The sequence below is a fragment of the Silurus aristotelis genome (genome assembly GCF_946808225.1).
Source record: "Silurus aristotelis genome assembly, chromosome: 15".
In the NCBI taxonomy this organism is placed as follows: Eukaryota; Metazoa; Chordata; class Actinopteri; order Siluriformes; family Siluridae; genus Silurus; species Silurus aristotelis.
Window position 1 is genome coordinate 21,085,654 of NC_139588.1, and position 18,435 is coordinate 21,104,088.

At 37.8% G+C, this 18,435-nt stretch overlaps 1 protein-coding gene across 1 annotated transcript in view; it reads right to left on the reverse strand.

The window, feature by feature from the left end:
• Positions 1 to 18,435, reverse strand: part of slc35f1 (solute carrier family 35 member F1) — a 154,380-nt gene that overhangs the window by 42,938 nt on the left and 93,007 nt on the right. Inside the window, exon 3 of the mRNA XM_083562535.1 lies at positions 8,152 to 8,279. Coding sequence (XP_083418661.1) covers positions 8,152 to 8,279 — 128 coding nt within the window. The remainder of the gene's footprint in view (positions 1 to 8,151; positions 8,280 to 18,435) is intronic.

The window sequence follows — 18,435 nt, forward strand, 5'->3', positions numbered from 1 at the left end:
AATTTTCGAACGGAAACGAAAAAACACACCTCACCTGTGTTCTGAGCTGCACGGCATCGGGAGAAAAAACTTCCACCGATGGAGATTTTTAAACGCACGACGATGCCAAAAGATAAACTCCCAAGAGAAATAGTTGTGAAAGGAAGGAGGAAGACAGTGAACAATGACTTTCTTGGTAGGCTACTGTTTAGATACAAGCCGTTGTATCGCGTTGAGTCTGGGTGAAGGGAGAGCTCACTAACTTCAGTTGCAACAGAAATCATATAAGCACAGACAGGTTTCTAAAACTCGTGCTTTTTTATTTTTCTTGGCAACAGCGTTACGGGTTAGTCAAACAAACTTAGAAATGAGCATCAGAAAATAATAAGGACATATTGTCTCCACACACGCAGTAATAGCGGAAAAATGCGGCGGCAGGCTATTCCCAAAATACCGCTATGCTCCTAAAGGAGCCACAACATATTTCACCCGTTACACCGTGTAACAGACACTGTCTTTCATTAAAGTCTGTGTAAAGTTCATTAGCTTTAATGTAGACACCTGCAGCTTATAGACAGGTGCGGCTTATTTATGTCTAAAATAAAAATCTTTGTCAAATTCAGTGGGTGCGGCTTATATATGGGTGCGCTTAATAGTCCGAAAATTACGGTATACACAATATTATGTTGGAATCCATGTATATATGCATACATATATATATATATATATATAGTGCATAGCATAAGATACATCAGATACAAGTTGGCATTTGTATTTGTTATTAACATATTTGCATCACTAAACAATTTATTTATTTATGCATAATTATTAGTAGATGTGAAATACTTTTATTATTTTATTTTATTTATTTATTATTGTTTATAGTAGTGACCAATAATGTGTGACCAATATTTGATATGTAGATCGAATACTTCTCGCTAAACTTTTTCTCGAGCTCATTCTCTCAGCACCACTGCTGCAACAGTACATGAACATGATGCATCACAACACTACGGAGACCGAGGCGTGTCCTGAGAGTCAAATAGAATACAGATTAACATGGAAGAGGCAGAGCTGTGTCTTCCTGCAGATTGAAAAAAATCTGGTTTTATTTAATCTTTTTTTTTTTGCATTACAAAAACCTATTTGTAAAAGGGCCATGCGATAGAATTCAGAATGCATTTAAGTAAATTGATGACTTGCTGTCTGTCTGAACCGAATAAATAAAAGTGAACTATCTGAACATACTGAATTGCATAGCATCGTGTTTTTTCCATTAAATAGCATAGGGGTGAATTATATTGCATCGCATCGTATTGTTGACTATGCAGTAAAATATATATATATATATATAAGTATTTATATATATATATATATATATATATATATATATATATAAGTATATAAGTATAATATATATATAAATAAGTATTTAAACACCCTGCTATTTTGCAAGTTCTCCCACTTAGAAATCATGGAGGGTCTGAAATTGTCATTGTAGGTGCATGTCCACTGTGAGAGACATAATCTAAAAAAAAAAATCCAGAAATCACAATATATGATTTTTTTACTATTTATTCGTATGATACAGCTGCAAATAAGTATTTGAACACCTGTCTATCAGCTAGAATTCTGACCCTCAAAGACCTGTTAGTCTGCCTTTAAAATGTCCACCTCCACTACATTTATTATCCTAAATTAGATGCACCTGTTTGAGGTCGTTAGCTGCATAAACCTGCATACACCTGTCCACCCCATACAATCAGTAAGAATCCAACTACTAACATGGCCAAGAGCTGTCCAAAGACACTAGAGACAAAATTGTACACCTCCACAAGGCTGGAAAGGGCTACGGGGAAATTGCCAAGCAGCTTGGTGAAAAAAGGTCCACTGTTGGAGCAATCATTAGAAAATGGAAGAAGCTAAACATGACTGTCAATCTCCCTTGGACTGGGGCTCCATGCAAGATCTCACCTCGTGGGGTCTCAATGATCCTAAATAAGGTGAGAAATCAGCCCAGAACTACACGGGAGGAGCTGGTCAATGACCTGAAAAGAGCTGGGACCACCGTTTCCAAGGTTACTGTTGGTAATACACACATCATGGTTTGAAATCATGCATGGCAGGGAAGGTTCCCCTGCTTAAACCAGCACATGTCCAGGCACGTCTTAAGTTTGCCAATGACCATTTGGATGATCCAGAGGAGTCATGGGAGAAAGTCATGTGGTCAGATGAGACCAAAATAGAACTTTTGGGTCATAATTCCACTAAACGTGTTTGGAGGAAGAAGAATGATGAGTACCATCCCAAAAACACCATAGCTATTGTGACGCATGGGGGTGGTAGCATCATGCTTTGGGGGTGTTTTTCTGCACATGGGACAGGGCGACTGCACTGTATTAAGGAGAGGATGACCGGGGCCATGTATTGCGAGATTTTGGGGAACAACCTCCTTCCCTCAGTTAGAGCATTGAAGATGGGTCGAGGCTGGGTCTTCCAACATGACAATGACCCGAAGCACACAGCCAGGATAACCAAGGAGTGGCTCTGTAAGAAGCATATCAAGGTTCTGGCGTGGCCTAGCCAGTCTCCAGACCTAAACCCAATCTTTGGAGGGAGCTCAAACTCTGTGTTTCTCAGCGACAGGCCAGAAACCTGACTGATCTAGAGAAGATCTGTGTGGAGGAGTGGGCCAAAATCCCTCCTGCAGTGTGTCCTTTCCTACAGGAAACGTTTGACCTCTGTAATTGCAAACAAAGGCTACTGTACCAAATATTACCATTGACTTTCTCAGGTGTTCAAATACTTATTTGCAGCTGTATCATACAAATAAATAGTTAAAAAATCATACATTGTTATTTCTGGATTTTTTTTTTTAGATTATGTCTCTCACAGTGGACATGCACCTACGATGACAATTTTAGACCCCTCCATGATTTCTAAGTGGAAGAACTTGCAAAATAGCAGGGTGTTCAAATACTTATTTTCCTCACTGTATATATATATATATATATATATATATATATATATATATATATATATATATATATATATATATATATATATATATATATTTATAGATGTGTGTGTGTGTGTGTGTATGTGCGTGTGTGTGTGTGTGTGTATATATGTGTGTGTGTGTGTGTGTGTGTATGTGTGTGTGTGTGTGTGTGTGTGTGTGTGTGTGTGTGTGTGTGTGTGTGTGTGTGTGTGTGTGATGCAGCTATTTTCCTTCAGACTTGAGATTGGAGACAGCAGGCCTCACTCAGATTAGTCATGGTGTCAAAAATTTGGACCTACAAGTTAACCTGGACATCTGTGATTAAAAGTGTTGCTGAATTGGACTGGGCTTATTTACAGACGTCCAGATGATGATGTCAGGACGTGGATAGCAGTGAAAGTTAGTTCCTTGTCACAGACATTAAAGCAGCTATAGACAACCATTCTTTGAACAGGTTCTCAACTATTTCTAAATCTTAGTTTATCAGGTTACTGCAAAGTCTTCTGGAAACCATAAAGACGGATACATCTGCAAGTGCAGTCAGGCGAACCCGAATCACCAGGCAGATTATAGCGTAAAACAGGAAGAGGTCCTTCGATGGACAAACAACACGGAGAACGCAATACGAGAATGTGAGATTATTTAAAATCTCACTGTGTCTGTCACTACAGCTGAGCTAAAATGCAAATTTATGTCACTTTTTTCCTTGACAGTTTCTCCTTCAGATATTTAAGACACTTTGTTTTAACGGTGTTTACTACAGAAGAAATGACATTATGTTCTTGCTCGTATTGGATTCCTGACTGGCAAATTGCCAGGCTAGATTTAGGATTGTTTGAGGTCAATTATACGAGATTGCAATGCTTTACAATCATTTCTGAAAGCTTGGAACGCTACATCGGTGGTCCTTTAACACTATAAGCAGAGAAAAGTCGATAAACGTTGTGATGTGGCAGTTTCATTTATATATGCACTGAACATCACACTGACCAGCCTTGTTCTTTTTTTGGTAAGATAATAAGGTCAAGTAAACGCAGCTTGTCATGTTACTGACAATTCAGGAGACTCACAGCGTGTCCATGTAACACAAAATGTGCTGTCAGAGCTGCTGTTAAAGGAAATGAGTCCACCTTCTGACCAATCAGCATTAAGACTAATCAGAAAGCCCTGATTTCAATAATAAAATAAAATAAACAGCAAACACACAGCCAGAAAACCTACTGTGAAAACGAGAAAACGAGAAAACAGGACAAAAGGCAGAAAACAAAGTTTTTTTCCCCAAGATTTTAGGTATAACAACAGGAAAAAAAAGGAAGAAAGATTTGTACACAATGTTCAGTCAGGATGGCATGCAGAATTTACAGATCCTATATACAAATACGTGCAAGTAGGAAGTAGGGCATATACATTTTGGCCGTGTGTGCAATGTAATAAATAAGAAAGTAGGCATATACTGTATATTGTTCGCTCACCTATTGCATCTGAATGTGTTTTGTGAGTTGGAGTGTAAAATCTATCTCCAGCAAAAAGTAATGTAAAACCCCTCTTTTTCCCTTTTCTACTCGAGCAAAAGTACAAAAGTCTTTGGAAGGACTTAAAGTACGAAAAGTAATAGTGATGTATGAGAACCCGATGTAAATAATAGATGCAGGTCAGTGTTCCTTTCTTCTGCACATCAAACCTTTATAAAGAGACCATTTTCTATAGTAACACACACGTAAGAGAAGCCGTAGTCCACACACTCTCATAGGAACATTTGTTTTCACCACAAGTTCTCTTTTAACGCTCTTTATGTTTGTTACTTCAAAGTATTGAGGAATGGCATGTTTTCCTGACGTCATATAGTAAAAATTTACATATTACACTTTCAAATGTAGTGGAGATCAAGTTTCCTAAAATAAAAATTCTCTGAAAAAGTTCAAATATCTGAAAAATGTACTTAAATATACTAACGAAGTTTTAAACATTCAACCATATTAAATTTAACTATTAAAAACAAAAAATTAAAAAAGAAAAAAAACAGGATCAGTGGGGGATTCGTTTTAGTAGACTGTTTTAAAATAAGGAAACAAAAAGATTTGGGGAAAATGCTGTAAGAAAACAAAACATTTCAAAATGGTAACCATTGCTGGTTATTTTTCTGTAGCAGCAGGCTTTCAGTGGTGTCCTACCTGAGTCAATCCACCTCTTAATACCATAATAACGACACCATGGCTATAGAAAACATCACTAATATAGAGGAATTAAGTGTAACAGAGCGCTGCATCACAGGCAGGAATCTCATGTAGTAAGAGTGAATGCCATAAAGCAAAAACATGATGAACACAATTGAACAAGTCTCCTTTCACTGGAGCCGCAGCTGCACCGCCCGCATACATTGTCTCTGGCAGAATCGTCGATATTAACGTTGTAATATTGAACCAGATATTTTCCTGCATTTTTCATTGCATTACGGTTTTCCTGGGAATTCGAAATGAAGGCAAATTGTAAAAAAAATATAAACGGGTCACGAAAAAGCTTGAAAACGGTTTTGAACTGTTTTGATCGAATTTTCTATTATCTATCTTTTCTTGAAAAATCGCCTTGTAAATTTCCTTGTAAGTGTATTTTTTACCAAATAAATTTCTCCTAATTGCTTTTCAATAAGCTATTAGATTCATACTAATATATTTGAGTTTGTGCAGCTAGACGCCTTGTTGGGCCTTGGAGTGTCCAAATAGCAATCTGATTGTTTAAAGCAACAGCTTCAGGCAATGAGTTTAGGATTAAAAATATGTGATGTGAGGGCAGAAATCTGATGGAATAGAAACTCCAATGTAAACTTTTACTACCTAAAGAAAAACACTGTAATGAAGAGAAACGACTACTTGGAGAAATTAAATACATATTTATGCGCAAACATATATTAAAACGTGTCAATGATTAATACTAATAGAACTAATAGAATAGAAAGGCCTTGCTGACCCTATTGGCCTTCCACTACTATAACGTCACGAAGCCTTGCCAACAGTGCATGTGATTTGCTTTATGTGTTGCTATTGATTTTTGTCTTTCTCTTGTTTAGTGAGTTTATGGATCAGTCTTATTCTGATTCCCTGATTCTGAAGCCTGCATCAAAAACTCTCACAGGTGACAAAAGTCAATCAATAAATCTCTCTCTCTTTCGGACTCTCTTTCTAAAGGACAGTCTAAATATTCATTTAGACCACCTCTGCCTAATCAGAAGCAGTTAATCAAGCTTGGAATAAGATTGTTTCACGACAAACATCCTTTCAGGGAAGATTAACCGACAAGCACCAGCTAAGAGAGTGTTTTTATCACTCACGGCCAACGTTGGATATCGATCAACAATTGTACATTATTATATTTGACAGATTTATGCGTTATGAGTCCCAGACGCAACCATGTCAATGACAAAAGTTTTAAATGACAGACCAGTTAATCTTTTTCTTCTTCGTTAGGCTTCTCCCATTAGGGGTCGCAAAAGCAGATCATCTGTCTTCATACCCCCCCTGTCCTCTACATCTGCCTTTTTTAACCCAACTACATGCATGTCTTCTTCCCTCACCACATCGATCTTCCTCCTTTCCTTCTCCTCCTCTTTCTCCTCCTTTGGCCAACTGTTGGCTAACGATACCTGTGTCGGTCGTTGGTAACCCGGGCCTCGACCGATCCAGTATGAATTTCTCTTTCATGATCTGCATGTTTGATTTGGCACATGTTTAATAGCGCTTTAGCAGGAGATCTTCCACTTCATCTCATGTAAATCATATCTTCATGTATGGATTTGTGCACAGGACATTGTCATGCTGGAAGGGGTTTGGGTCTCCTAGTTCAAGTGAAGGAAAAATGACCACATCCAAAGACGTCCTGTACAATTGTGTGCTTCCAACTATGTGATAACGGTTTGGAGAAGAACCACATATGGCTGAAAAACACGTTAGCCCTAAAGTCTATCGCCAAGACTGATTTTCAATCAATTTGAATTCATTTCGATGAAGACATTTTGACCATGCTGCACATTTCGGTCGACTACAATGCAATTACTTGACCTTCTTCCTTTCATACGAGTCAAAGAGGCACATCCCCAGAAAAACGAATCAATATGACACGACTAAAAGGTCACCGTCATGTTATCTGTCATGGTTGCTATGACAACCGAAATACAAATCTGGGGCTGATGGGTGTGGAGGTACATGCTGCGACAGTAACCTTTATTCCTGCCATATTGATTCGCTTTGACAGAAACAAGCGCACAGGTGTTTCAATTATTATTGTCTTGTCATCACCGCTGTCTGCTTTTACTCTTATTATATTCAACTGGTCCTGATTTCTCCTAATCACTTTGTATATACTGTATACCTTAGATCTATCTGTCCCTCGTCTAGGTGAAAATCCATGAAGTGGCAACCTAATATATATACAGTACAGTATACCTGTATATCTTACGGCTTTACAAACCGTCCCGACACTCTTCAACACTTTCAATATAAACCTAAAACCTACGTCATTTTCCCATGAAAAATCCTATATGGATACTCACCAGTAAAGATACAACTTGATGATAATTAATTAAGAGTGCAATACTAATAATGATGAAGGTGATGACGATGAAATAAATGTACTGCATACCCAAGTAGAGCATTACAGCTCTTCTGAAAGCTGAATTGTTTAGGCTAGAAAATGCTTATTTTAGCACAAAAAAATAATCAAAATAACTCTTAACCATACTACCTATATACAGCAAAATCCCGTGATACGGCGGAAAATCCGCAAAAACAAAATTAGAGATGTTCCATGTAAAAACCCGGGTTACAGTGAGACCGTGAAAGCTGAACCGTGATGTGGCGAGGGATTTCTGTATATTCTATCCATTCATTTTATGGTTCACTTCGTACAAGTCCATTTATTTTAGTGTTTTAATTCAATATGCCTTGGACCTGGGACATCGTTTTATATTATAAACTGTAATAAAATCACTTGTATATATTGTATACTTTATATTTTAACTGTAGAGCATTAGCATAAAGCATAAGCAAAACAGTCGACCCTGTTAGAATCTTTTTTACAGTTTTTAAGGAAATTTCCAGCCTTTCAGTTTATTCCAAAAAGAACGCATATATATATATCTATACACACATTTAAAAATCTGTATAGAAATGAAGACTGACCTGTACACTGGTAAGTGTGGTGTATTGGTAAGCTTTAATAACCAGGTAGTTGGCTTCGATATCGATCACACCGAGGATCATGTACTTCCACCATCGTCTCTTGAGGATCGCCAGTAAATTCTCCTCTCCTGAAACAAAACCAGACAAATCATTGAGTTTTTTGTTGGTCCAAATCTCACATACGAGACATTATGACATGTAGCAGCTGGTAACTTGGATGGTGAAGGCTGACACAAGTGAAAACTGCTGCTCCTGCTGTATCACAGGGTATTGCCTCAATCTCAGAGAAAAGCGCTATCATAACTTACAACTGGTCAATATCACTGTGACCGACTGAGAGTCTACTTTCCCATCAGCCACTGCACCCTGACATGATTTCCTCACCTAATTCACATTTACAGTTAATGAGCACTTGTTTGTATATCGCCTTAGCCTCATGCCATTCCTCACTTCTGTGGTTGTTGCTAGTTTCCACAGCTTTATTCTCCATGCTCAAGTTTTGGTTTTCCTGTTCATGTATATACATATTTTGTATACTGCTTAATTTTTTTACAGTGTAAATAAATTCATCTGCACTTTTATCGGCCCCTGCATTTGCAGTTCCATATATTTACTATCAGATTCAGTTTTAATAGATTTTTTTTTTCCTTGCCACAGTCGCCATGGCTGCTCATCAGGGATAAATACGCATCGTTCACCTTAACTGCTTTGAAACAATGTCTGTTGTTACCAAAGAATTATCTATGATTTAACTTTAATTGGTACCTGCAGTACCGCCAATTTCAAGAGCCATGGTTTACAGTTTTTCTCAGTGGCTTTGGAGCTTTTCTCGAATCATCCTTAATTTCTGCAAATCTGTAAGTGCATTTCTCAAAACTGTTTCTACAAACAGCACAATACATTGAATTTCTTGCATAAGCTTGTACTTTTCTCAAAATCCTCAGTTCATCTCTCAAAAGTAAGTATGTGTGTGATGAACATCTCATTCCCATCAAAATGAAAAGTCACTTTGTCATTGTTCACTAACAAAATCATCAAAATGTTTATCCATGTTTTCAGTGTGATGCTGCACAGTTACAGTGTTTCTTGATATAAACTATGTTTTGGATCACAGCGACTGAAAATGCACAAAATTTGACTTCCATCTATTTGGCATCTATGAATTTCAGCACAAATTCATTTATTTGGTTGCGTATTTGATATTGACTGCAGGAGACGGACAGGATTCACACTTTTACTGTACTGTACTGGTGTTCGTTTGTTTCTTAGTTGTTCATCCATTTTCAGAATGTATAATTCTGTGTTTTGTCTGTATTCACTCTCCAACTGAAGCTTCACCAGATTCACCTTTGACCTGTTTTAGAGAACTGGTTGATGATTGGTTCTGATGTCGTTCACTCGCCTTCATTAGTGACGTTCAAGATTCATCTGCACAATTCATCAGTTCATCACATTTACTAATAAAAGTGTAACAGAAATGTTAGATGACAGATTCTGACGACTGCTTTAACAATTTTACATTCGCTGACTTACAATGAACTGCTGCTGAGATGTTTTGGGGGTTAAAACTATTCAGGTGAAACCAGTATTATATATTTTAATCAACATGAACGTAAACAACTGATACTGTAGGAAACAGCAGACACTTGTACACAATCGATCAAATGAATGTACGAAAGCTTTTGCAATTTGATCAAAGCAACAAGAAATTGCTTTTATTATTTGAACAAGTGACTACATGATGTGGAGGTTGAACAAGTAGTTTTGAGCATATAGCTAAATTTTGCTCCTAGTTCTGGCAATATTATTTTTTTTTAGACATCAGTGTTATTATTTACTTTCAGATATAATAATTGATGTGTATTGTCATGATCTAATCCTAAAGATCCTCTTTAACATAAAAAAAAAGCTCAATTGATTATATGAAACACTCACAAACTTACAATCGAAACACTGATTTGCCACAATTTGCTGCTGAAAACTTGCTGCTACGTAGCACTTTAACTGTAACCTAGTGCTAAACATAAATCCTTAATTAATTAGGACGCAACAGCAGGTCAATTACTGTGACAATCTCGTAGATAAACAAAAGCGTAGATCTCAACGTGCCCACCAGAGACCCAATCTACCACTGGAGTGGAGAAAATGCTCAAATAAAAAACGAGTTTTATTTCAATATGCTTTGACACCTTATTCTGGTAGAGCAGGAACCATTTGACACATTAAGAACCTTCTTGACACAGAATAAACGCTGGAGTCGTCTTTTATAATTGGCTAAAAATCCCTTCAGTTTGAAAAGTGTGGTAACGGTAATTGGGCCCTAAAGACATATTCTCCGATCTTCTTTTCTGTTATCTAAACAGTGGGGCAGAGGAGGAAAGTGGAAATGTAATTAGCTTCTTTCAGACATTACACGGATAAGGCTAGCTGAAAGGTTAAAGTTCGGAATTAGCGACCAAAAAAACTGCCACACTGCTATGGTTCGGTCCTTGGGAAAGACATTAACTGCTAATTAACCAGTGGCGGCTCAGTGGTTAAGAATCTGTGTATGAAAGCAACAGTGATGGTTTTTCTTCTTTGGGGAATTCCTCAAGTTCAAGGGAAAGAAAAATTCTGGGTAATGGCTTAGTCATATGCAAGTTTCTTAGTTTCCAGTGATTATTATTTTAATTTGAGGTGGTATCAAAAGATTTTGAGACTAGTTTTGTAGCACACCAACAGATGGCAGCACAAGGCTGCACGCACCGTCACAGGGAGCACCGACCTTCATGAGTCAGTGTGTCAAAAGACATCGTCCTGTGTACACTGTGCAACTGATGCTATTCTAACCGCATGCATTATCACGCTTCAAAAAGAAGACTTCCAGGACATATTCCTGAAGCGACAGGAACGCTGGGAGAGCTGTACTGCTGTGGGACTATTTTGAAGGTGATGGTGTGCAGATAAATAAAGTACTTTCTTGTAAACAGAGTCTCGAAACTTTCTGATACCACCTCATACATCCTTTAGGCATTAAAAGTTTCCTATTGCAAACACACTTTAAGACACAGCTTGACAGGTGTCTCAAAATTCATATCCTTTAACTCTGTTTTTTTTTTTTGTTTTTTTTTATATACCCCTGAGGCTTTGCTTTATTTAGATCTCACATAAGAGGAGTAATTTTAGTTTTTAATGGGATAAATAGTGTGTGGCAAAATGTGTTTTTCCAGAGAAGAGGAAGTCTGAATATTTGAACAAGGTGTTTGCATGTGATAATTGCTTCCAATAGGCATGGTAAATGTGAAGCCCCTGAAAAGAAATTTCTCCCTGAAATGAAACTGAAATGGAAAAATTATGCGACAGATAATTCCTGAGACATCGTGAAACCGATATACGGAGAATATAAAAGCAAATTTTTTATTGGCACTATAAGTCCAAATGTACAGCGAATATATAGTTGGAAAGTAATAGTAATACAGTGAAAGCCATTCATTCACTCAGAAATCACTATGCTGGGAAACTGGGACATCATCCTGTAGAAAAAACATAATAAAAAAGGTTTGTATTGTATCTATTGTATCCAGTTTAATACTTGCCCTTCTATCGTATTAACATTCGCACATAATGTTCTCAGAGTGACTTCTGGACTGCAGGAAATCATTTCGTATTGACCTACTCGGTGCATCCTGTTTTTCTCCAGCTTTAGATAGAAACTGCAGATTCATTAAGAAGCATAAGCAAAACAGATGACTGATTTTACTCATGGGAAAAACGCAATCCCCCAAAGACCCTGTTAGCAAATCAGTTTGTACATCACAGTACATCAGGGTTTTTTTTGTTTTTGTACATCAGTCCTGAGTGCAGGTCCTTATTTCTTGCATACAGCACATTTGTTTGATTGCTCAATCGCTCAATGACAAATGAAAGCCCTGAAGTATGCTGTATGATCTATTGAATTCTCCCAAGGACACGATTCACAGTCTGATAACCAGTGAAGAGAGAAAGAGTTTATATTCATGTACTTGTGCTGTATCATGAAAAATAGCCAGATGCACTGTATATACACCAATACATTCTGATTTTATATATATATATATATATATATATATATATATATATATATATATATATATATATATATATATATATATATGGCAATGACAGCATTAAGTCGGCCGTGTTCATCATCTCATGGCAGGCTGACATTTAATTCCAGTGAAACTCTGCAAACATGCGGGAAGGTGATGACACAGGAAATCTCCCCACATGATTAAACACGTGTTATATAAGGCAGGGGATTTTAAAGCGTGTAATAATCGTCTGGTGGGCGCCTGTGGCCCGGGTCAAAGCACAGTTCTATGCAGTTAAGAGGAAAAGCAATTTAAATGCATTGTGTTCATGTGAAAGTAACCTGAGGACATTCAGGTGCTGGAAATGTGTAAGTGATGAGGATCAGCACCCGGGCTGCAGCACCTATTGAGCAGAACCGAGAGATAGAATATGAACCTGTCCCAGCCTTGACAGAGCGCTAATGAAGCCAGCCTGTCTGCCCTGACTGAGGACGCGCACACACACACACACACACACACACACACACACACACACACACACACACACACACACACACACACACACAGACACAAAACCTCCCACACACAGTGTCAGAACAGAGCACATTTTTAGAGCTTATTATATAAATTCATATGTACAGGACACATACTTATAATATAAACCCATATGTATAGGGCACATAAGTCATGTATACGTATGTACATATGTATATATGTATGCAACATGTTCTATTCATCATGTTCATGTTTTGTCTGCTTGTCAGGACCATACAAATTTTAGTATTAGAGCAGTTCAAATTTGGTGCTTTGAGAACAATTCTCTCATACTGACCACTGGATGTTCAACATGGCACCTCATGGTAAAGACTCTATGAGGATTTTAGAATCAGAATTGTTGCTCTCCACAAAGATGACCGAGGCTATAAGAAGATCTGTAACACCCTGAAACTGAGTTACAGTACAGTGGTCAGGGTCATACAGAGGATTTCTAAGACAGGTTCCATTTGGAACAGACCTCGAAAGGGTCCATTAAAGAAGCTGAGTCCTCGTGCTGTGCCTCAGGTGCAGAAGCTGCTTTAAAAAACAGACGAATGAGTGCTGCTATTTTCAGAAGACAGTATATCTGTACTGCTATACAAGCTGCACATTGACTACTCTAAAAATCTATCTAAGTTTTATTTCTATAGTATTGTCAGACCTGAAGCTGAGGCAGTCAATCTATTTAGATTTAGATTTTGATTAATTTAGAGTCTTTCAGTCATTTTTCAGTTCTCAATATAAACTCTTTGTCTATGGCTAATGAGAACCTCTCTGTAAAAGCAATCCCATGGAATAGAGTTCATATGCCATCAATTTACGCAACAGTCTCCGAAGTACGAGCCACGAAACAGCCTCAATGCAAGAAAAATACAAAATATTTCCTTACATTTATTCCCCCTTTATTTCCAACCAAGCATGTTGATGGTTTTATGAGCACAAAACATGATTTCAACTGTAGTTGCAATTGAAATTCAAGAGCTGCATTTAATGTTATTTTTCCCTCAGAACACACTTACAAACAGCTTGTTATGGAGGTGGTGTCAACAGTTGATTTTTGTGCTTGATGACCATTGGAGAAAAGTCTAACATTATAAAGGCAATCTGAATCACTCTAATTAGACACCTGTAATATATTAGATACCAACATAGATTTTTTACATAATTGATAAAAACTCTGTCTAATGTAAGTGAAAATAACGTGCACACAAATACAGTGAGGAAAATAAGCATTTGAACACCTTGCTATTTTGCTAGTTCTCCCACTTAGAAATCATGGAGGGGTCTTGAAATTTTCCCTTCACTTGAGACCCAAACCTGTTTCAGTATGAAAAAACCTGAAAACCTTTGGGGTGAATGTGAATGCTGGCTACACCCCAGGCCTCCTCACCTACTGAACTTCAGTGTCTAATTTTACTAACACCCTTGTGGTGGAATGAGCACAAATCTCCACAATCTTCCCAGAAACGTTACTGTAATTAAGTAGTTTATTGTTTACTTTTACAGAATAGCCTACACCACACCAAATTTCCTTCTTTGCATATACCAGCTTGCTCGTAAGCTGGGGTTAGCCATAATATTGCGCCCCTGGAGCACAGAGGGTTAAGGGCCTTGCTCAGGGGCCCAAGAGTGCCAACTTTTTTTCTTGGCTGCAACAATGCATAACTCACTTTAGACTTAAGTCATGGACTGTAGTGTTTTTAAATTTAATGTCATTGTTTTGTTGTTTTTGCACTTTCATTTATAATATTTATTAATTTATAATAACTTGTTTTAGATTTATATCTTCTTGTCGTTTTCTTAACTACACTAGAATCCCCCACTCCATCCCCCCTGCTCTTAAAAAAAGGTAAAAAACTCGGTATATTTTACTCTGAGTAAATGTTAAATGAGATTTTTACATTTATTTGAGTAGATATGTAGACCTGTATCTTTACTTGTACTTAAGTAAAATTTCATTAAAGCAACAGCACTTTTACTTGGGTAGAATATTTTACTACTCTTTTCACCTCTGCTGTATCATGGCTGACCCTGTGCTCCCAACCCAACTTCCTAAAATCACTAGGACATGACAAGAAAGAATTTCATTGTGTTGCCATGTATATGTAAAAAATAACAGCTCTTCTGCGTTTACTCAAGTACAGGAATAACATCATTCACCACTGCTGGAATAAAATTTGCTATGTTAGTACGCCAAAGCAACTTTCGAATCCAAAAAATACCACTAAATATACGCAAATATCCCTCTTCTTTTCCTTACTGAGGACATTACATAAGCTGGCATCTTAAATCATCTGTTCTTCCAATCCTATCATGGCACTTTCCATTAGAGGAAATATTAACAGTGTGTCATTGTGTCGCATTTCATGAGTAGCATTACATGAATTATACTCGTTTCCTTTTACATCCTTTGTGCTATTTGCATGAATTACACTGAGAAGAGACCTAGTGTTGAAGAAGTAACGCTGAAATGATGCAATGCGCCGTATTTTTCCGACATCCTGTTCGTAAGTGTCCTTCATGTTGCAGCTCTTCATACTAACAGCTGCCAAAACCACATATGATTATATTAGAGATGTTATATAACAGAGTTCTCCAAAATGAGAAAGAACCAGCTGGAAAGAGGAAAAGAACAAAGTGGAAGGAGAGTTGGTGTCCTTTTCAGTTTGTTTAATAAAAAAAAGCAGCTGCAGGGAGAACCTGGGGAGAGTGAAGTAATGACATGGAAGAGATTCTTAATCAGTCTGGCAGTCCAGCTCTGCGTCTGCCTCCCACGGAGACACGCGATGACACTTCTCAATCCTCGGACCAAGATGATTAAACCGTTCCTAAAGTTCAGCGTTTCCACCAGCCGAGGTTCTTCTTCTTCTTCTTCTTCTTTCGGCTTCTCCCATTAGGGGGCGCCACAGCGGATCATCCGTCTTCATGCCTCATGTCCTCTACATCTGCCTCTTTCACACCAACTACCCGCATGTCTTCCCTCACCACATCCATAAACCTCCTCCTTGGTCTTCCTCTTTTCCACCTACCTGGTGGCTCCATCCTCAGCATTCTCCTACTGATATACCCCATGTCCCTCCTCTGCACATGTCCAAACCATCTCAATCTCGCCTCCCTCACCTTGTCACCAAAACGTCCTACATGGGTTGTCCCTCTAATAAACTCATTTCCACCAGCTGAGGTTGAAACTCGAAAACACCAGTAGTAGCCACTCTAAAACAGCTGAAAAATACACGTCGGAAAAATATGCATGGAGAAAAGTATTGGGACACCAAAGTATTGGGAATTTTCCAGCCATAAATTTTTTTTTCCCAAGCTGTTAGCACAAAGTTACAGACCCAAACCTGTTCCAGCATGTGCACAAAACCAGCTCCATGAAGATTTGCTTTACATAGGTTGGAATGGAAGATCTACTGCTATAGAGCTCAAAGGCTTTTTGGCATGAATTTAAATGCTGACTGCACCCCAGACCTCTTTACCTCACCAACACTCTGGTGGCACAAATCTCCACAATTACACTCCAAAATCCAGTGGAACATCTTCTCAGAAGTGTGGAGGATATTATAACTGCAAATATGGACTATTTGGAATTGAATGTCCAAAACTCACTTACCAATCTTATGGTCAGGAGTAGGGCTGCAGCTATCCCATCGATTAATCGAGTAATCTATTAAGAAGTACTTTTTCTTCACTAAAGAACAATACTAAATATACAAGAGAAAGTAGGACAGATCTCTAAAATTGGCATCAATTTTTTCCCCGTTCCTCCATTTTTCATTTTGCAGCGAGTTCTGTGTGTACCTGTCCAGAATACTCCACAGATTTACCAGGTGGTGCGTCAGTAACATTGGTCCGTGGGGAAACACAGTGCCCCGTGTGTAGTTAAATAAACAAAACAAAGCATCGAAGCAAAAAAATTGCCTCGATGCATTTTTGTATTCTAATTACTGAGGTTACTTGAGGAATCGTTTCAGCCTTAAGTCAGCAGTCCACATACTTTTGTCTGTATTGTGTATTAAAGTTTGTGGACTCGTACGTGCTTTTTGATTATCCCGTTATATACCAGCCTCTTATACAAGAATGATTCCTTTTTGCACATGATCCTGCAGGATGACATACCATGCAGCTAAAAAGCAATATTCTTTTTGATTGTCAGTACCGAAGAGAAAAATCTAAAAATATTAATGAATCTAGTGCCTGCCATTTGGCAACTCTGCATGCACAAAATTGATGTACGGTACTTAACAATCAGTCGTCTGGAAGAAATACAGAAAAAGGAAAGCAACGTTAATTATGGTCAGCATTCCGCTCCCTTCTACAAAACACTGTAAAGTCAGCAATTTTTCAACAAGAGCATCTCGATCACATCTATAGAACATCATTAACAGGCATCTGTAGAAGTATGCATTAGAGAAGACATAATTGTGTACTGTGTGAGCCACCATGTTGACATCATCATATGTTAAACTAAGGATTAAGGACCGCATGTAAATTCTATTAAGGGTGGAGAAAATTTAATAACAGATTTATTTAGCGTTACCAGACCGTACAGATTACCAGTGGTGGATAAAGTACACAAACCATGTACTTCAGTTTAAGTAAAGATACACTCTATAAAATCTAACTCCAGTAAAAGTAAAAGTGCCCCTTTATTTTTTCACTTGAGTAAAAGTACAAAAGTATTTGCCTTTAAATGTACTCAAGTACCGTAATTTCCGGACTATAAATTGCACTATATATAAACCACACCCACTGAATTTGACAAAGATTTTTATTTTGAACATAAATAAGCCGCACCTGTCTATAAGCCTGTCTACACTGAAACGAATTAACTTTACACAGGCTTTAACGAAAGACAGTGTAACGGGTGAAATATGTTGTGGCAGCATTTTGGGAATATCCTGCCGCCACATTTTTCCAGTATTACTGCATGTGTGCAAGACCGAGGAATATGTCCTTATTATTTTCTGATGCTCATTTCTAAGTTTCTTTGACTAACCCGTAACGCTGTTGCCAAGAAAAATTAAAAAGCACGAGTTTTGGAAACCTGTCTGTGCTTATATGATTTCTGTTGCAACTGGAGTTAGCGAGCTCTCCCTTCACCCAGACTCAACGCGTTACAACGGCTTGTATCTAAACAGTAGCCACCAAGAAAGTCATTGTTCACTGTCTTCCTCCTTCCTTTCACAACTATTTCTCTCAGAAGTTTATCTTTTGGCATCGTCGTGCGTTTAAAAATCACCACCGGTGGAAGTTTTTTGCCGTGCAGCTCAGAACACAGGTGAGGTGTGTTTTTTCGTTTCCGTTCGGAAATTTTATTGGTCTAATGTTATGGGGCTCAATTATTTGGCTTGAAGTTTGTGAAACCGGGAAAAACCCAGGAAAAATTCTTAAATTAGCCGCTTTGTTGTTTAAGCCGCGGGGTTCAAAACGTGGAAAAAAAGTAGCAGCTTATAGTCCGAAAAATACGGTATCCAAAGTATAGTGATTTATTACGGCTATAATGTTCCAACTATCATTTTTGTCACAAAACCCTTTACTTAATCAACTCAGTTTATGTGAAAAGAATCTCAGCATAACAATCTATTAAAAGAATGAGATTAATGGGTCGAACACTGATTGATTTCTATTATAATTTTCATGAGCTCAAAACCTTGTTTTCAACTATAAAAAAAAAATTGTGCTGTTGTGTTGTGGC